The sequence below is a fragment of the Bison bison genome, unplaced genomic scaffold, assembly GCF_000754665.1.
Source record: "Bison bison bison isolate TAMUID 2011002044 unplaced genomic scaffold, Bison_UMD1.0 scf7180017864290, whole genome shotgun sequence".
Lineage (NCBI taxonomy): Eukaryota > Metazoa > Chordata > Mammalia > Artiodactyla > Bovidae > Bison > Bison bison.
This window is the reverse complement of record NW_011494862.1, coordinates 373,011-394,192: the sequence shown is the minus strand read 5'-3', so window position 1 is coordinate 394,192 and position 21,182 is coordinate 373,011. Positions and strand designations below refer to the sequence as shown.

Genomic DNA, 21,182 nt, shown 5'->3' with positions numbered 1-21,182 from the left:
AAAAGATCTTCATGAACCGGATTACCATGATGGTGTGATCACTCACCAAGAGCCAGTCATCCTGGAATGTGAAGTCAAGTGGAACTTAGGAAGCATCACTATGAATAAAACTAGTGGAGGTGATGGAATTCCAGTTGAGCTATTTCAAATCCTAAAGATGATGCTGTGAAAGTGCTGCACTCAATATGCCAGCAAATTTGGAAAACTCAGCAGTGGCCACAGGACTGGAAAAGATCAGTTTTCATTCCAATCCCAAAGAAAGGCAGTGCCAAAGAATATTCAAACTACCGCACAACTGCACTCATCTCACATGCTAGTAAAGTAATGCTCAAAATTCTCCAAGCCAGGCTTCAACAGTATGTGAACTGTGATTTCCAGTTGTTCAGGCTGCACTTAGAAAAGGCAGATCAAGCTGCCTTTAGAAAAAGCAGAGGAACCACAGATCAAATTGCCAACATCCATTGGATCATCGAAAAGCAAGAGAGTTCCAGAAAAACATCTACTTCTGCTTTATTGACTATGCCAAAGACTTTGTGTGGATCACAACAAACTGTGGAAAATTCTGAAAGAGATGGTAATACCAGAGCACCTTACCTGCCTCCTGAGAAATCTGTATGCAGGTCAAGAAGCAACAGTTAGAACTGGACATGGAACAGACTGATTCCAAATCGGGAAAGGAGTACGTCAAGGCTGTATATTGTTACCCTGTTTATTTAACTTATATCAGAGTACATCATGCAAAATGCCAGGCTAGATGAAGCACAAGCTAGATTCAAGATCTCTGGGAGAAATATCAATAACCTCAGATATGCAGATGATACCACCCTCATGGCAGAAAGTAAAGATGAACTAAATTAGAGCCTCTTGATGAAACTTAAAGAGGAGAGTGAAAAAGTTGGCTTAAAACTCAACATTCAAAAAATGAAGATCATGGCATCCAGTACCATCACTTCATGGCAAATAGTTGGGGAAATAATGGAAACAGTGAGAAACTTTATTTTCTTGGGTTGCAAAATCACTGCAGATGATGACTGCAGCCATGAAATTAAAAGAAACTTGCTCCTTGGAAGAAAAGCTATGACCAACCTAGATAGGATATTAAAAAGCAGAGCCATTATTTTGCCAACAAAAGTTCATCTAGTCAATGCTATGGTTTTTCCAGTAGTCATGTATGGATATGAGAGTTGGACTATAAAGAAGGCTGAATGGTGAAGAATTGATGCTTTTGAACTGTGGTGTTGGAGAAGACTCTTGAGAGTCTCTTGGACTTCAAGGAGATCCACCCAGTCAATCCTAAAGGAAATCAGTTCTGAAACTCCAATACTTTGGCTACCTGATGCGTAGCCTGGAAAAGACCCTGGTGCTGGGAAAGACTGAAGGTAGAAGGAGAAGGGGATGACAGAGGATGAGATGGTTGGATGTCATCACCAACTTGATGGACATGAGTTTGAGCAAGCTCCATGAGTTGGTAAAGGCAGGGAAGGCTGGTGTGCTGCAGTCCATGGGGTGGAAAAGAGTTGGACATGACTGCCTGAGCAAGTGAACTGAACTAAACTGATCTACTACTCTTTCTTTTCTTTCTTTCCTTTCCACTCAACAATTTGTTAGTTTTATTTTCATGGCTTTATTCCCCACCTTGCTTTAGTTTTGTTTTCTGGTTTGTGCTTTAGTTAGTTTTGTTCTTAACTGGTAAATATAATTTTTTATTTCCTTTGTTCGCTCGGTCAATCTACTGTACTTTAGTTTTGTTGGACTGTTTTGACCCTGCTCATGGGTATATATGTATATGTGTATATTCTATTATTTTAATTATTATTTGCCTAATTTTGTAACTGCCATTTGCCTGGGGTTCATCTTTGGTTTCTCATCTTTGGATATTTGTTTTAATATCACTTAATGCCATAACAAATCACTTATGGTATCTTCATTCCTGACCAGAGATCAAGTCTCGAGCCTTTGGAGTGGGAGCACTGGCTCCAAGACCCCAGACTATCAGAGAACTAACCCTAGGGAGTATCAAACAGTGAGAACTCATGCAAAGCAATCCAGCTGAATACAAGACCCAGCATCACCCAACCACCAGTAACACCCTGTGGTGATACTAAACAACAAACAAAACAAAAATACAAACCCAATCATCAGCAGACATGATTACCACCTCACTCAGCTTTGCCCATCAAAGGAAAAACAAACAAACACAGCACAAATCTCACCCTATACCAAGCTTACACAAACCACTGGACCAACCTTAGGAGGGCAGAAAAAAAAAGGAAGAAAGAATTCAACCTTCTTCAAGGAAAGAATTGAACTTTCCTTGAAGTCTGGGAAATGGAGACCTCAACAACAATAAGTTAACAAAAATAACAAAAAGACAGAGAAATACTACACAAATGAAGGAACAAACTATAAACACAAAAGTCCAAATAAATGAAGAGGAAATAGGCAAACTACCTGAAAAAGAAATCAGAATAATGATAGTAAAGATGACCAACAACCTTGAAAACAAAATGGAGAAAATGCAAGAATCAATTAACAAAGACCTAGAAGAATTAAAGAGTAAACGTACAGAGACAAACAACACAACTACTGAAACTAAAAATACTCTAGAAGGAATCAATGCAGAATATCTGAAGCAGAACAAATCAGTGAGCTGGAAGACAAAAAAGTAGAAATAACTTTTGTTTTTGTTTTTTTTTTTACTGGCGGCGCACGCTTCATTACGACTCGCCTGCTTGCTTCTCCTGTTCAATCGTTTCTTTCGAAGGCAGTGGATTTTTCTCTTGCGTTTCCGTTTTCTTCAATTTCGACTTATCGAACTTCTCAATCTCAGCCATATCGGGTTTGTCAGACATGGTTGCACAGGGCGCGGAGCGAACTGCGAGCGAGTGAAGTCGAATCTGCGCTGTGGCCGCCGCGAGTCTAGAAATAACTTTTGAAGAGCAGAATAAAGCAAAAAGAATGAAAAGAACTGAGGATAGTCTCAGAGACCTCTGGGACAATATCAAACGTACCAACATTTGAATTATAGGGGTCCCAGAAGAAGAAGAGAAAAAGAAAGGGTATGAGAAAATTTTTGAAGAGACTATAGTTGAAAATTTCCCCAACATGGAAAAGGAAATAGTCAATCAAGTCCAAGAGGCACAAAGAGTCCCATACAGGATAAATCCAAGGAGAAACATGCCAAAGACACATACTAATCAAACTAACAAAGACTAAACACAAAGAAAGAATATTAAAAGCAGCAAGGGAGAAGCAACAAGTAATATACAAGGGAAACCCCATATGCTTAACAGCTGATCTTTCAGCAGAAACTCTGCAGGCCAGAAGGGAATGACAGGATATATTTAAAGTACTGAAAGGGAAAAATCTACAACCAAGATTACTGTACCCGGCAAGGATCTCATTCAAAATTGATGGAGAAATAAAAAGCTTTTTGGACAAGCCAAAGTTAAGAGAATTCAGTACCACCAAATCAGCTTTACAACAAATCTTAAAGGGACTTATACAGGCAAGAAACACAGGAGAAGAAAAAAGATCTACAAAATCAACCCCAAATAGTTAAGAAAATGGCAATAGGAACATATATATCAATAATTACTTTCATTGTAAATGGATTAAATCCTCCAACCAAAAGACACAGACTGGCTGAATGGATACAAAAACAAGACCAATATATATGCTGTCTATAAGAAACCCACTTCAGACCTAAAGACACATATAGACTGAAAGTGAGAGGATGGGAAAATATATTCCATGCAAATGGGAAGCAAAAGAATGCTGGAGTAGCAATCCTCCTATCATACAAAATAGACCTTATAATAAAGAATATTACAAGAGATAAGGAAGGACACTACATAATGATCAAGAGATCAACCCAAGAGGGAGACAACAATTGTAACTATCTATGCACCCAACATAGGAGCACCTCAGTACATAAGACAGACATAAAAGGAGAGATTGACAGTAACACAATAAGAGTAGGAGACTCTAACACCCCACTCACACCAACGGACAGATCATCAAAACAGAAAATTAATAAGGAAACACATGTCTTAAGTGATACATTAGATGAGATGGATCTCATTGATATCTTCAGGACATTTCCATCCAAATGCAGAAGAATATACCTTCTTCTCAAGTGCACATGGAACATTCTCCAGGATAGACCACATCTTGGGTCCCAAATCAAACCTCAATAAATTTAAGAAAATTGAAATCATATCAAGCATCTTCTCTGACCACAATGTTATGAGACTAGATATCAATTATAGGAAAAGAAAAAAAAACAACTGTAAGAAATACATGAAGATTAAACAGCATGTTTCTAAATAACCAACAGGTTACTAAAGAAATCAAAAGGGAAATCAAAAAATTTCTAGAAACAAATTACAATGAAAACACAACAACTCAAAACCTATAGGATGCAGCAAAAGCAGTTCTAAGAGGGAATTTTATAGCAATACAATCCTACCTCAAGAAACAAGAAAAACATCAAATAGACAACCTAACTTTACACCTAAAACAACTGGAAAAAGAAGAAAAAAAAAAACAAAAATTAATAGAAGGAAAGAAATTAGAAAGATCTGAGCAGACATAAATGAAAAAGAAATGAAAGAAACAATAGTAAAGATTAATAAAACTAAAAGCTGGTTCTTTGAGAAGATAAACAAAATTGACAAACCTTCAGCCAGACTCATCAAGAAAAAAAAGAGAGAAGAATCATTTCAACAAAATTAGAAATGAAAAAGGAGAGGTTACAACAGACAATGCAGAAATACAAAGGAATAGAAGAGACTATAATGAACAACTATAGTGCAATAAAATGGATAACCTGGAAGAAATGGACAGGTTCTTAGAAAAGTTCAAACTTCCAAGACTAAACCAGGAAGAGATAGAAATTATGAACAACCCAATTACAAGTACTGAAATTGAAGCTGTGATCAAAAATCTCCCAAGAAACAAAAGTCCAGGACCAAATGACTTCACAGGAGAATTCTAACAAGCATTTAGAGAAGAGCTAATGCCTATCCTTCTAAAATTCTTTCAGAAAATTACAGAGGAAGGAACACTTCCAAACTCATTCTATGATGCCACCATCACCCTGGTACCAAAACCAGACAAAGACAACACAAAAAATGAAAACTACAGGCTAATATCACTGAAGAACATAGATACAAAAATCCTCAACAAAATTTTAGCAAACAGAATTCAGCAACACATCAAAAAGCTCATACACCATGATCAAGCTGAGTTTATTCCAGGACTGCAAGGATTCTCCAATGAACGCAAATCAATCAATGTGATACACCATATTAACAAATTGAAAGGTAAAAGTCATATGATAATCTCAGAAGATTCAGAAAAAGCCTTTGACAAAATTCAGTACCCATTTATGAATAAAACCCTTCAAAAAATGGGCATAGAAGGAACCTACCTCAACACAGTAAAGGCCATATATGATAAGCCTATGGCAAACATTATTCTCAATGGTGAAAAACTGAAAGCATTGCCCCTAAGATCAGAAACAAGACAAGGGTTTCCACTTTCACCATTATTATTCAACATAGTTTTGGAACTCCTAGCTACCACAATTGGAGAAGAAAAAGAAATAAAATGAATACAGATCAGAAAAGAAGAAGTAAAGCTCTCACTGTTTGCAGATGACATGATACTGTACATAGAAAACCCTAAAGATAGTATCAGAAAATTACTAGAGCTAATCAGTGAATTTAGCAAAGTTGCAGGATACAAAATCAATACACAGAAATCACTTGCATTTCTATATACTAACAATGAAAAATCAGAAAGAGAAATTAAAGAATCAATCCCATTCACCATTGCAAACAAAAAGAATTAAATATCTAGGACTAAACTTACCTAAAGAGACAAAAGAACTATACACAGAAAATTATAAGACACTAATGAAAGAAACCAAAGATGACATAAACAGATGGAGAGATATTCCATGTTCCTGGGTAGGAAGAATCAATATTGTGAAAATGACTATGCTACCAAACACAATCCACAGATTTAATGTGATCCCTATCAAATTACCAATGGTATTTTTCACAGAACTGAAACAAAAAATTTCACAATTCATATGGAAACACAAAAGACCCCGAATAGCCAAAGCAGTCTTGAGAAAGAAGAATGGAGCTGGAGGAATCAGCCTTCCTGACTTTAGATTATACTACAAAGCTACAGGCATCAAGACAGTACAGTACTGGCACAAAAACAGAAATATAGACCAATGGAACAAGATAGAAAGCCCAGAAATAAATCCATGTACCTATGGGTACCTTATTTTTTACAAAGGAGGCGGGAATATACAATAGGGCAAAGACAACCTCTTCAATAAATGGTGCTGGGAAAACTGGACAGCTACATGTAGAAGAATGAAATTAGAACACTTCCTAACATCATGCCCAAAGATAAACTCAAACTGGATTAAAGACCTAAATGTAAGAATATGCTATGCTATGCTAAGTCACTTCAGTCGTGTCTGACTCTGTGTGACCCCATAGATGGCAGCCCTCCAGGCTCCCCCGTTCCTGGGATTCTCCAGGCAAGAACACTGGAGTGGGTTGCCATTTCCTTCTCCAGTGCATGAAAGTGAAAAGTGAAAGTGAAGTTGCTCAGTCGTGTCCGACTCCTAGCAACCCCGTGGACTGCAGCCTACCAGGCTCCTCCATCCATGGGATTTTCCAGGCAAGAGTACTGTAGTGGGGTGCCATTGCCTTCTCTGAAATGTAAGAATAGAAACTATAAAACTCTTAGGAGGAAAACATAGGCAGAACACTCAATAGCATAAATCAAAACAAGATCCTTTATGACCCACCTCCTAGAGTAATGGAAATAAAAACAAATGTAAACAAGTGGGACCTGATTAAACTGAAAAGCTTTTGCACAGCAAAGGAAACTATAAGCAAGGTGAAAAGACAACCCTCAGAATGGGAAAAAATAATATCAAATGAAACAACTGACAAAGGATTAATTTCCAAAATATACAAGCAGCTCATACAACTCAATGCCAGAAAAATAAACAACCCAATCAAAAAGTGGGAAAAAGATCTAAACAGACATTTCTCCAAAGAAGCCATAGAGATGGCTAACAAACCCATGAAAAGATGCTCAACATCAGTATTAGAGAAATGCAAATCAAAACCACAATGAGATATCACCTCACACTAGTCAGAATGGCCATCAAATAGTCTACAAAAAATAAATGCTGGAGATGGTGCGGAGAAATGAACATTCTTGCACTGTTGGTGGGAATGTAAATTGATACAGCCACTATGGAAGATGGTATGGAGATTCCTTTAAAAACTAGGAATAAAACCACCATTTGACCCAGCAATCCCATTCCTAGACATATACCCTGAGGAAACCAAAATTGAAAAGGACACATGTATCCCATTGTTCATTGCAGCACTATTTACAATAGCTAGAACATAGAAGCAACCAAGATGTCCATCAGCAGATGAATGGATAAAAAAGTTGTGCTACATATACACAAGGGAATATTACTCAGCCATAAAAAGGAATGCATTTGAGTTAGTTCTGATGAGGTGGATGAACCTAGAACCTATTATACAGAGTGAAGTGAATCAGGAAGAGAAAGAGAAATACCGTATTTGAATGCACATATACAGAATCTAGAAAAATGGTACTGAAGAATTTATTTACAGGGAAGCAATGGAGAAGGCAATGGCACCCCAGTCCAGTACTCTTGCCTGGAAAATCCGGTGGATGGAGGAGCCTGGTGGGCTGCAGTCCATGGGGTCGCTAAGAGTCGGTCATGACTGAGTGACTTCACTTTCACTTTTCACTTTCATGCATTGGAGAAGGAAATGGCAACCCACTCCAGTGTTCTTGCCTGGAGAATCCAAGGGACTGGGGAGCCTGGTGGGCTGCAGTCTATGCGGTCACGCAGGGTCGGGCACAACTGGAGCGACTTAGCAGCAATGGAGAAACAGACATAGAGAATAGACTTATGGACATGGGGAGAGGGGAGAAGAGGGTGAGATAGATATATGGAAAGAGTAACATGGAAACTTACATTACCATATGTAAAATAGATACCCAATGGGAATTTGCTGTATGGCTCAGGAAACTCAACCAGGGGCTCTGTATCAACCTAGAGGGGTGGGATGGGGAGGGAGATGGGAGGGATGTTCGTATTCCTATGGCTGATTCATGTTGAGGTTTGACAGAAAACAACAAAATTCTGTAAAGCAATTATCCTTCAATAAAAATAAATTAAAAAAAAAAGACACAATAGCAAATGTTGGTAAGAGCATGAAGAAATTGGAACCCATTGGAATGCACTGCTGGTGAGAATGTAAAATTCTCACCTTCAAAAACACTTTGGCCATTCGTTAAAAAGTTAAACATAGGATTACCATATGCCCTAGTAACTTAATTCTTAAGTATTAATATATAACCAAGTGAATTGAAAACATCGATCCACACAAAAACTTATACACAAGTGTTTGTGGCAGCATTGTTCTTTATAACCAAAAGATGAAAACTACCCAAGTGATGAATAAACAAAATGTGGTACATCCTATATTAATAGAATATTTTCCCCCACAAAAAAAAGAATTAAGCACTGATTCACGATACAACATTGATGAACCTTAAAAAAAAAAAAAAAAGCTAAATAAAAAAGCCAGGCATAAAAAGGCCTCTTACACGGTTCCATTTACAATGAATGCCCAGAATAGTCAAATTCATAGACAGAAAGTAGATGAGTGGTTACCAGGGGCTGGGGAGAGGAAGAAATTAAGAAATTAATAAATATTCAAAACAGTAAATACATTTTAAAACTTTTTTTTTAATGTAGCAACTTAGTAATTAAAGTATTTCCCAACTAAATAAAAGTTAAAAGAATACTACTCCTGATGCCTTTCACCCAGAGTCAACAACTATACCCTTTTTTTCTTTTTTGCCACATTTGCTTAATAACTGAAAATGAGCTTGGCTAGATACAAAATCCTTGGCTCACACTTTGTTTCCTTGAAAATATTACTCAATTGTTGGTTTGATTTGTAAAATGAATCACTCAGTCTTTTTGACTTAAAGTTTAGAGGCGTTTTTCTGGACATATAAGAATATGTCTTAGGCTTTTCTGGTGGCTCCGTGGTAAAGAATCTGCCCATTCATGCAGTAAACACAGGTTTGATCCCTGATCCTAGAAGATCCCACATGCCGAGGAGTAATTAAGCCCATGAGCCACAACTATTGAGACTGCGCTCTAGAGCCCGAGCTCCGCAACGAGAGAAGCCACTGCAGTGAGAAGCCCGAGCACCACAGCTAGAGAGGAGCCCCCTCACAGCAGCTACAGAAAAGCCCCTGCAGCAACGAAGGCCCAGCACGACCAAACACATAAAGAGTATGTCTTAACATTGACTATTCTGAGTCAATTTTCAAAATTCCACAGTGTAACTTTCAACATACAATACCCCTTTCAATATATAGATTCAGGGTTTGCTTATTTATTGGTAAGTTTTTATTGCATTACAGCTTTAAATGTTGGCTTTATTTTTTTTCTTCTTTACAGACTCAGTTATAGGTATATTAGATCTTGTCAGACTTCTATAGCTATTATTTTTTTTTCTGAGTGTCTTACTTTTTCTTATTTTGTTTCATTGTCTTGGAAATTTTCATCTCACTTTCCCACATCTCCTTTGTGTACTTTGATGAATCTATTCCTTCTTGTGCATCTTGTAATTTAGTCCTAATTTTGGAGATGGTGGTCATTTCATTCACTTTCTTTTCTGTGTTCAGTCAATTCTTACTTCACACCTTTTTGCTTTGTGCCCACTGCTCATCTGCATTTATGGATTACTGATTTGTGATGTTTTTTCATATCTTTTATGGTTTGTCTAACAATATTTGATTCAGGTTGGAGTGTTGTGCTACAGCTTCTTCTGCTTTTAGACTGGGCCTTGAATGCTTTCATCAGCTGAAGAATTTTGATTCTCAATTGATTCCCTTTTGAAACTAACTTTCTGTGGATATTGGCTGCTTTCACCTGTTCATTTTCAAGACATTCGGATTTTCAAGACTTTTGGATTTTCCTGGACCAGATGTTTCCATGGATAGGGTCGAAGGAAGAGTGACTTACTAGTTTCTCAGTTCAAGAGTGCCCTCTTCAGTTGGTACAGTGAAATACAGTTTCTTTAATGACTAGCCTTTTGGAGGATAGGGGAGGAGGATTAAGGAGAGTTTAGGATGATTAGATTTAATGAAATTCTCATTTCTCTAGAAACTGTAATTTCTACTAACTTCTTTATTTTTCCCACTTGTTACTGTATCTCTAAGAGATGTATCCTCCTTCTAAGTTCCTTGTTTTCTCCCAGAAGCTGCACTTTTACACACACGTTTATTAGACTCTATCTTCCCCCATTAGTGAGAGCCCTAATCCAGCATGGCTCTTCTCAGTATTTTTCCACTTAGTGTTGGGACTCTCTAAATGTCACTGCACTCTTTTTCCAAATAATCCCAGCCTCACTCTCCATTTTCAAATGGGCTCCATAGGCAGTGCTCTTAATTAGAGATATTTCTCCACTCAAATACAATAAGAGTTTGTTTTCTGGTTATGTAGTAGATATAATTGTGTTATGTAGTGAGTTAATTGTGATTTTATTTGCTTTCCTTGATCTGTATAGTTTGGGGAAGATATATAGAAAGGGTAAGACTTAGGCAACTGTCATCTTCAAAGAGTCCTCACCATCTAACTTCAATTGATAAATGCCAACAGGCATAAATTTTTAGGTAATGTTTGCATGTATGCATGCATGCAAAGTCACTTCAGTCATGCCCAACTCTGCAACCCTATGGACTATACCCTGCCAGGCTCCTCTGTCCATGGGATTCTCCAGGTAAGAATACTGGAGAGGATTGCCATGCTTCCTCCAGGAGATCTTCCCAAACCAAAGATTGAACCTGCGTCTCTTATGTCTCCTGCATTGACAGGCAGGTTCTTTACCATTAGTGCCACCTGGGAAGCCCAAGGTTTTCAGGAGCACTAAATTGAGTTGCTTTATTGGCTTAATATGGGCTTCTCTGGTGGCTCAGATGGTGAAGAATCCACCTGCAATGCAAGACACACAGGTTCAATCCCTGGGTTGGGAAGATCCCCTGGAGGAGGGCATGGCAACCCATTCCAGTATTCTAGCCTGGAGAATCCTGGTTGACAGAGGTACCTGGCAGGCTACATACAGTCTGTGAGGTCACAGAGTCGGACACAACTGAGCAACTAAGCACAGCACACTGCCTTAATACAGGGGGAACATAACAGTTTAATACAGATGAAATACAGATGATTCGTTCAGGTCTTTAAGGAATGCTAGCCTGTACCCTCTTCTCCCCTACTGTTGGACCCAGGGTGGTTGATGTAATATAACACAGTCAGTGGATCTAGGGTGGTCAGTGTGTTGGGGCCATTACTGTGAAGAGAATGACTGATCCGTCTTGACTAATCTGGACACAGACCATTCCTTTTTGTATCCCCGATTCTTCCTTGACAGGAAATCACTTTCTCAGGGTGCATAGACTTAGAATGGAAGGTGCAAGATGGCAACTCCTGATGGGATAGAAGATTTAATCCCTCCATGGGAGCTCTTTCTTCCTTGTAAGGGGACTGATGCTAGGATCCTGGCTGGGAGAAAAGCTGGCCACAGGAAAGACTCAACACTGCTCAGGTCCTAGTCACTCCCAAGTGGCAAGGCTCTCCACCCTGACTCTTGCAAGTCCTGCCCAAGGCCAAAGGAGCCTTGACTGCAGGGCCCTTAACTGGTTATGTGGTAGATATAATTGTGTTATGTAGTGAGTTAATTGTGATTTTATTTGCTTTCCTTGATCTGTATAGTTTGGGGAAGATATAGAGAAAGGGTAAGACTTAGGCAACTGTCATCTTCAGAGTCCTCACCATCTAACTTCAATTGATAAATGTCAACATGTATAAATTTTTAGGTCTCTCTGGATCTTTGGCTAGTGAGAGTCAGCTGAATAATCATATGTGAGCACTGGAGTTGAAGTCTTCCGTTCCCTAATCCTGAGGTTCATCATCTATAACTGGTGTACAATGCCTGGCCCATTGTGTGACACCAGGGTCTATCTTCAGTAACTGCAATCTTCTGTTATACATGCATATATGTACACACATATAATATTTACATATACATGTACATGTGTGTGTGTGTACGTGTGTGTGTGTGCATGTGCTTCCGTGGTGACTCAACAGTAAAGAGTCCACCTGTCAATGCAGGGGTCAGGGATTCAATCCCTGGGTTGGGAAGATCCCCTGGAGTAGGAATGGCAACCCACTCCAGTACTCTTGCCTGGAAAATCCCATGGACAGAGGAGCCTAGCAGGGTCACAAATGAGTTGGACACAACTAAGTGACTACATAATACATATATTTATATGCACATATAAAATATGCACATATATAAAATACATATACAATGTATCTAGTTTAGGTAGGTTTCCTCAAGTATGGGCATGGTTTTCATTTAATTATTGGTTGCTTACATATTCACTGGCTGAAATGAATATGGGGAAAATTAAATCAAATTGAACGCTGGGGAAAAAACCTCAAGTTATTTAAACAGGTAATGTTCTCTGATACATCAGAATTCTATATAAATAAGATTTTATTTGGTCATCAAAATTATAAATCCTCTCCTCCATACCCCTTTGTCCTTGTATACGCTACCCCCTCACTTCATGGACATCCAGCCACTAAGACCCTCTTTTCTACCTCCTGTATTCTTCTCATCCAGAAGTCTCATATCAGCTTAAACAGATATGCTCTTCAGCCTGTGCAGTGTTTTTAAAAAGTTTAAATTGCCAAGATTTCACACAGTGGCTCCCCTCCCAGAAAAATATAATACAACCACCCCTTTTCTGAACTCTACTATCACATCTTAGTTCAGACCTGTAGTACAATTACATCATGCAAATCGGATGAGTCTCTTCTCAGTGTAAAGTCTGCTGTGAATTTTGAGACCAGGTCAATACAACTTCCCAATTCAAGTTGGTCTTATCTTTGTCTCCCCAGTCCTGCCTCACACAGTTTTGGCATCCATCTGGCATATGTACTTGTATTTTTATATACATCCCATTCCCTTGGCCTGGGTTCCCTCTTTTCCTGCATCACTCAACTCAAATATTAGCTCTCCTTCTCTGCTTGGTTAGCCAAGAGTCACTCCCTCTGTGTTCTTTCAAGTATAATCCAGTGATTTAACTCCAATAGTTACATAAAGAGTTATTTAATCATATGTCCATCCCCTCCAGGAAACTGTAAGGAAGTCAAGGAAAAAACTGGGTCTTCCTCATCTTTGCAGCCCCAGAGCCTAATAGTATTAGAGAAGTGAAAGTTGGAACTGAATGACATACTCATCTTGGACCCATTTCTATCAGTCAGCTTGGGTTAAATCAAGCTGTGATACCAGCTCCACCCAAATCTTAGTGGCTTATAAAACCAAAGGTTTGTTTTTCATGCATACTACCCATCCATCATGGACTGGCCACATCCCTGCTCCACATCTTCACTTTCAGTTCAGTTCAGTTGCTCAGTCGTGTCCGACTCTTTGCAACCCCATGACTGCAGTATGCGAGGCCTCCATGTCCATTGCCGACTCCCAGTTTACCCAAAATCACATCAATTGAGTCGGTGATACCATCCAACCATTTCATCCTCTGTCATCCCCTTCTCCTCCCACCTTCAATCTTTCCCAGAATCAAGGTCTTTTCCAATGAGTCAGCTCTTCACATCAGGTGGCCAAAGTATTGGAGTTTCAGCTTCAACATTAGTCCTTCCAATGAATACTCAGGACTGATCTCCTTTAGGGTGGACTGGTTGGATCCCCTTGCAGTCCAAGGGACTCTCAAAAGTCTTCTCCAACACCAGAGTTCAAAAGCATCAATTCTTTAGTGCTCAGCTTTCTTTACAGTCCAACTCTCACATCCATACATGACTACTGGAAAAACCATAGCCTTGACTAGATGGACATTTGTTGGCAAAGTAATGTCTCTGCTTCTTCACTTTAGGATTCAGGTAAAAGAAAAGCCCCATAAAGCTGCCAAGTTTCAATGCAGATGGAGAGATAGGTACCCATCCTCTGGTCCTAAGGCTTCTACTCAGAAGCAACACCTTCATTTCTGCTTACCTCTAGTGGTTAAAGCATATTATATACCCAGATGTTAAGCCAATGAGACCAAGATATAAAATCCTCCTAAAAAGTGAATGGTTTGAACTTTAAAACAAAGTCACACATTGCCATTAGGTCCAGTTCACCTTTCAGGGACACGGAAGCCTGGAGAACAAGTTGCTGTGTCAGCTGGCGTCTGACTTCAGCTAACGGAAAGTCCCTGCAGGAGATAGGAGTGGGAGAGGTTGGGAGAAGCCAGGGCATGTGCCCCTGTCCCTGTCACAGGAAGACTCTCCTTCAGAGGCTCTGTTTCCTCTACACCTCAAGCTCCCACCAGGGAGGTCTGCTGGACTACTGCTTACTGTTGAGTAAGCCTGGACGGGATGACCTTAGAGTCAGGCACTCTGATCCAGTCTCCTTACCTGTAGGATAGGATCTACTTACATCATCCAGTTACTTCAAAAATAAAGAATGTCCATGGAAATAGGTAAAAAGTAAAGTACTGTAAAATAAAGGAGTTTGAAGGTAAACAAAGTGAGGCAACATAGTGTAGCAGAAAATGAGACTGGGGGGGTCATAAATCTTGGATTTGGGGTCTTGCTCTGCCACCAACTATCACATTATCCAGGGAACACTACATTCTCTGTTTTCCCCATCTTCAAAGTGGAGAAAACACTGTTGATAATGGGAAGGTTGCAGAGTGGCATAAATGAGAGCATTTGTGAAGGTGTGTACTGCCAAGTATAAAAGGCTATATAGAAATGTTAAATGAATTCACTAGTTATAAGCAGAAAAAACTTTATTTCTATCAAATTAAAAAGTTTGAATCGATCTTCAAGCCAGATAAAATCATCAATAACACAATTAACAGAGCATGTACAGATTAGACTACAGGTTTAGATACTTTGAATTAAGCACATACACCAAAATCAAGAGGGCTGATAACTTTCACACTGAGGAAAAGCACTGACTCATCGTAAACACACAACTTCTGGGAAAATGGAGCTGACATTTCACAGGAGAGTAAACCAGAGGCAAGTTGTCATTAGGTTAGAGAACTGATTTGAGCTTGAGAGGAATCACAGTGAAATGCCATTGTAATGCAACAATTTCCCAAGATCTACTCATCTCAAAAACAAGAATCTATAAAAATCAGTAGTACAAATTCTCATAAAACTAGGAAAGCCCTCTATGCCCTGACACCTTGGAGCTGACATAAAGATTGAGTTTTCATTTTTCTTCCCTTTATTCTTCTCTAAATGAAACAAAAAACTTTGTCCTTATTTAGCACATTTCTGTCTCAAGAGAAAGGTTTCATGAAGTGATATTAGACACATCAACCCCAGTGAGAATCTTCAAGGTGCAATGCTCTTTTGACATGTGTTTAAACAGGAAATCTTTTATTTCAAGAATGACACTGTGCTTTCTAGAATAGCCTAATTATCACCCAAGAAGGAATGAATATATCCAACACTACCCTTCCCAAAACACACACTACCTTTCTTTCTCTCACACTCACTCACACACACCAATTTAGGGAATTTCCTGAAGCACACAGATAATGACATTTATTTTGGCAAGAACTGTGCAATTTGTTAAAGATAAGGTATGGCATTTATCAGCAACTGTAATTATGTCTCAACAGACGCAGGAAGCAAATTTTCCTCACAGTTGAAATATGGCTTCACAGTTCCCCGTCATCTGGGTCTTGCACACGTTGCATCTGCAAACCAGACTGGGTCAGTTATATAAGGAAAGGGACCTTATGACCAGACCACATTCCCACATTAAAAGGCGTCTGTTACTGGGTTCCTCTTCTGAAACACCGAACAGACAAGGAAGTTGCTGAAGATGGAGGGGAATAGAACGCAATTCATACTATAGACATGACTCTATCTTACGAATTGCCTTTCTGGCAAAATTACTGCAGCAAGAAAAGATATTGTCTATTAAGTGAAAAGCAACACATGAAATCCATCAGGTAGATATGAATGCCTCCAGACATCCCGTGACCCAGCAGAGGACAGACGAAACACCGTCCTCTGCATATGCAGTGTGCGGCTACCGCCAGGACCCGCTGATGCCCACTTCCTGTCTTGGCACTAGAGCCAAAAGCAAAGATTCCAGGTGGGAGCAAATACATTGTTTTACCTATCCATGAGAATAGGGAGCTCAAACTAGAGAAACATATTTAAAAAGCCTTTTTGAATTTCCTGATTAATCCCCATATAGGAAAAGGTTAAGTAAACGAGCATTTCAGTTTTAAAACACAAGGAGGCAAGATAATTGAGATAATACTATTACTTAGGCTAATTGTTGAGGATTTAACTAGATAATGGATGGAGTGCACATAGCACCAATAAACAGTGACTACCAAGCCCTTTTGATACCTGAACATACTTGGAAATTTGCTGTCTTTATGATTTAAGCAAAGACTTCTCCCTCCCTTCCTGCTCCCAACACACACCACAAGCGGGTAGTTAAAACTTCTTTAAACAAATAACCAAAATCAGATACTGAACTCAGTTTCCACTGATTTAAAAAGTATAAAAACTCTATTTATGGGCTTACATAGGCATCTTTCTATCAAAATTTATCCTGTCAACAACCTATAGGGCTTCCCTGGCAGTCCAGTGGTTAAGACTCCACACTTCCACTTCAGAGGGCACAGGTTCGATTCCTGGTTGGGTAAGTTCTGCATGCTTCATGGTATGGCCAGAAAAGAAAAAAACTCAACCTAGAAATGGCAGGAGAGGCCACAGCATCACCTGCTTCCCAAGAATCCTCCATTGCCTGTGCCTATTCTTACCTTCTCCCCTTCCCTACCAAAGAGAGGGGCACACCCTGGATGAAGCTGGAGCTCATGTAAGCTGAGCTATCAGAAGGTATTGAGAGTCACCCTGGAGAAGGCAGGTGAGGTGGGAAGCCATTCCTGCCAGAATTGTGAGTGATAAGCAGCGCCACCACATCAGAGGGCAGGCAAAGACGTGGGCTTGGCCTTCAGGACGATGTTAATGATGCAACGTCACACAGGGAGGATGACATTGCAGTCTAGGATGACCCTGGATTAGGAGCTCAATCACCACCTGCTCACCAGCTAGCACTGTAGGAAAGATCAGTTACTATGGGGGCCTTGTTTGGGGGTGGAGGCAAGGCAGTCATTTGTTCTGATGTCAGGGAAACAAAGTATTGAATAGTGTCTGGAGGGCTCCCAGGAGTCTAGGGGAGTGTGTGAGCACCATGGCTGGGGTGGCGCAAGCATCAGGGTCCCTTCAGGGACACAAAACCATGGACACCGAGAGAACAAAGGAGGACCATGAGCTTGCCGCCGCCACAGAGTAGCCTGGACCCAAGCCAGGCCTACTTTGACAGCCTTTCATTTTACTTATGTACAAAAGTAAAAGTCACTCAGTCATGTCCCACTCTTTGCGACCCCCATGGACTATATAGTCCATGGAATTCTCCAGACCAGAATACTGGAGTGGGTAGCCGTTCCCTTCTCCAGGGAATCTTCCCAACCCAGAGATCGAACCCAGGTCTCCCACAAAGCAGGTAGATTCTTTACCAGGGAAGCCCTCAATTTACTTATAAGTGAGCAATTATGGATGATCAAGGGCTCAGACTCTCCTCTAGCAGCTTCCTTTGCTTAAGCAAAAGGGAAAAAGGAAAAGGAACACTCTCATACAGAGGTGGATGTCACCAGAGTGAACCCTGCCATTCTGGATGTGAGGCCACTTGGAAATACAAGCAAGCTCAGAGCCCTGTGTTGCTTGGGACAGGATGCAGGTAGTCAACATCTAGGAGCAGAGCCAGGAAGCCTGCGTTCAAGTGTGTCTACACTGCGCGTTGGGAAAAGCCAGGGCACGATGCTTTACTCTGCCGACCCTCGCTTTGTTTATAAGCATGGGATCATGCCTGTCTCAAAGGATGCTGGCAAGATTAAATGAGATGTCTGCAAATGTCCTAATACTGTACACATATGACACTCAGCAGGCCTTCAATATATGGTACCTATTATATGCTTGCTTTAGTGTTAGAGTATATGAAACACAGCAGTGTTTTCAAGTTCTCAATAAGCAGGAAGCTGGTGGGGATAAGAGAAAGCAAAATGAACGCAGAGCTGGCTAGAATCAGAGAAGGAGGGGATATGTAAGAATTTTAGAAACCACCCAAACTACTCTTTGTGCCTAGCTTCGATGGAACCTCACGTGTGGCAGTAGAAGGAAAACTAAATAGGTCCCTTTAATTTTATCTTGGTCAAAATATTTTCAAGAAAATTTTATTTATTTTAGTGTAAAATCATTGAAGGAAAAGCTAGACTTTGTTGAAGAAAACCAGAAACATTTTTTTTAGGCTATCGAACATCATCAAACAAGCATCATCTTTCAAAAGCCCGTGGGAACAGTGTTTGGCTTTCATTATGGTCTCACCCAGCAAAGGTGACTGCCCTCTACTGCGGGCAACCTCAGAAATAGCACACACTATTGAGAGGCATTGAGCAACACTGACACTGGCTTTAAGTGTCTATTTTGCTGGAAGGGAGAAGGGAGGGGAGGATGAAGGAGCAGAGTATCGAGTCAGGGATCACCTAGGCCATTTCCCATACTTCTTCCCAAAACTCCAAAGGCCATGATTACATTGGAGCATCTGCTAAACATCAACAGAAGGGAGGAAAGTTTTGAAGATTTTTCTGCTTCCAAAAAAGCACACACTTTCCTCTCCTGAATGATCCCTATAATAACCTTAACTTTCTACTTTTCCTACTTTATGGAAATTGTCTCCATGGCAAAACTACTCTAAATTGTGCAATTTTTCTCAAATAAGACTTGTTTTTCTCTATGCCTGGTTCCCCTGGAAACCTGAGCTGTATCTGCATGTCTGGTTTTTACCCTACCCCCATCAACTGGCATTCAAACACAACTCTTTTCAAAAGTCACTATCATGCACCGATGTTTCACAAATCTGAACTGGGCATTTTAACTGCATAAACCTAGAAAGTAAATAATCTTACTTCACTTGGATTCAGAGGATGAGGAGGAAACTGGTCTGTGTTTCCACTAAGGTAGCCAAAGAACATTCACATGAAGGGACAAAGCGAGAGGGACTGGCCAGAGTGGGGGCAGTATTTGTAGAGAAGATGCATGGCTACCATTCAGAATCCATGGGTCAGTGAATGACTGGAAATTCACTGTGACATCTTCAGAAAATAAATAATGTGTTCCAACATCACCTATGCTGAAAGGCTTTTGTTTTCTCAGCAGTATCAAGAGTTAGACAGAAGTCACTCCTGGAAATACTAAAGGACCCTCGCTGGTACAATCACGATGCATGAAGAGGATATCTATTTTTAAGGCAACAGGAATAAATTTCATTGTCTTTCCCAGAGGAGGGCGAGCATTAGTGGCCACCAAGTCTGGAAACGAGGCAAATCCTTAATAAATGGTTTATTGATGCTACATTCTAATGAATGACAAAATAGTGTGATCTATATTTCTAGACTTAATGGCCATCCTATAGAAAGCATCTTTGGAATAGAATAAAAAATTACAATTTTATCAAATCCCATAATCATAAAGCTGTCATCATGAGTCTAGGCACAGGTAGTGCAACATTTTCCTTGACCCCACAGGCTCCATTCCCTTTACCAACTATTTATAATATGCTTGGGTCACTCACACGAGAAAAACACTGTCAGCATCAATATTTAGCAGCATTTTCAAAATATATATTTTTTTGTCTTCATTATAAGCTAAACTATTCTTTCAGTCCAGTAATTCCATACGGTCTTATTTACTTCTATACATAAGATACAATCTTTTAACATTTATGGAGGTGAATATTTCCCAGTTTTTGAGAGTTCCCCAAAGACTCTTAGGGTTTTATTTTGCCACAATAAAAGAAAGGAGCGGTGTCAACTCATGAGAGTCAGACGAACAGTTTAAGTAGACCCTCCACTCGGTTCAGCTCCTGGTGCATAGAGAGACTGAACATCGTCCCCCAGCTCTCAGCTCTCAGACAGGAATTTGAGAGGGATAAAAGCAGGAACAATATTACTTAATAGTCTAGGGAGGGAGAAAACAGATGTCTAATAAAAGTAGTAGAAGCCAAGTCCTTTCATTCTAGGATGTATGAAAAAGAGATTCAATGGAGCACGGATACAGAGAAGGCGTCATTCCTAACAGGAAAAAGTGAACTGTGGACAGTCACTCAAGGCCAGAGAAGCAATCACTGAGAGCTACTGTTTCAATCCCACTGTCACCAGGAGGGCACATGCCAGAGAAGCAGGGACAAAGGCAGCTAGAGCCCCTGGCATTCTCAGGCCTCCTGGTGCTATGTTTCAACAGCCTTTAGGGGCTGGGGAGAGCCAGAGAGCACCACCGTCATGTGTGAAAAAGCTATTATGGCAACAACCTGGCTGTGGAAAATCAACTAGGGCTTGGGTGATACACCGCTTGGAATCCAGCCTGTGTTGCTTCCTTTCTTATAAAGAACTTGAGACATGTGCAGGGACATCTTAAACACGTGTAGGTGGCCCCTCTTTTAGAAAGGCAAAGAAGAGCCTCGTCATTAACTCATTCTATTCATTAGTTTTCATGTCTGTTCACCATTTAAACTAGAAAAGACACTGCAAGCTATCTCAGCTAGCTGCTAACTGGGGCATGGCACCAACACTACACATACAGTTGAACAAATGACCATATCTTCCTGGTTCTTCCACTGCGCAGGCTCAGTAGGCTTCTTTGGACTGAACAGGTGTGATCTTGTTCGAGAAAAGCGTGTAAACATAGGGCCAGATTTTGTTAGTCTCGGTTCCTGAAAACTGGTGGAGCACTCCTCGGCTCCTGAAAAACAAAGTCCGACATACAGGGCATTTTAGGTTTCCTTTTGACATGATATCAGCACAGATGAAGATCCTGGGTACAATCTAAACGCAATCTCCTGGTCTATGTCACACATCACTGAGTCCCAAAACCAATGTATCAACACCCCCAGTTCGGTACAACTAAATAAAGCCCTGTC

At 40.1% G+C, this 21,182-nt stretch overlaps 1 protein-coding gene and 1 pseudogene across 2 annotated transcripts in view; both read right to left on the bottom strand.

Annotated features, from left to right (window-relative positions):
• Positions 1 to 2,686: 2,686 nt before the first annotated feature.
• On the bottom strand, positions 2,687 to 18,793 carry LOC104996172 (annotated as a pseudogene). The gene is made up of 2 exons (XR_826142.1): positions 18,769 to 18,793; positions 2,687 to 2,929 (listed from the first exon to the last, which is right to left on the bottom strand). The product of XR_826142.1 is annotated as a thymosin beta-4 pseudogene (transcript).
• Positions 14,944 to 21,182, bottom strand: part of AK4 (adenylate kinase 4) — a 96,630-nt gene continuing 90,391 nt past the window's right edge. Inside the window, exon 6 of the mRNA XM_010850259.1 lies at positions 14,944 to 21,004. Within this exon, the coding sequence (XP_010848561.1) occupies positions 20,890 to 21,004 (115 nt within the window). The 3' untranslated portion in view covers positions 14,944 to 20,889. The remainder of the gene's footprint in view (positions 21,005 to 21,182) is intronic.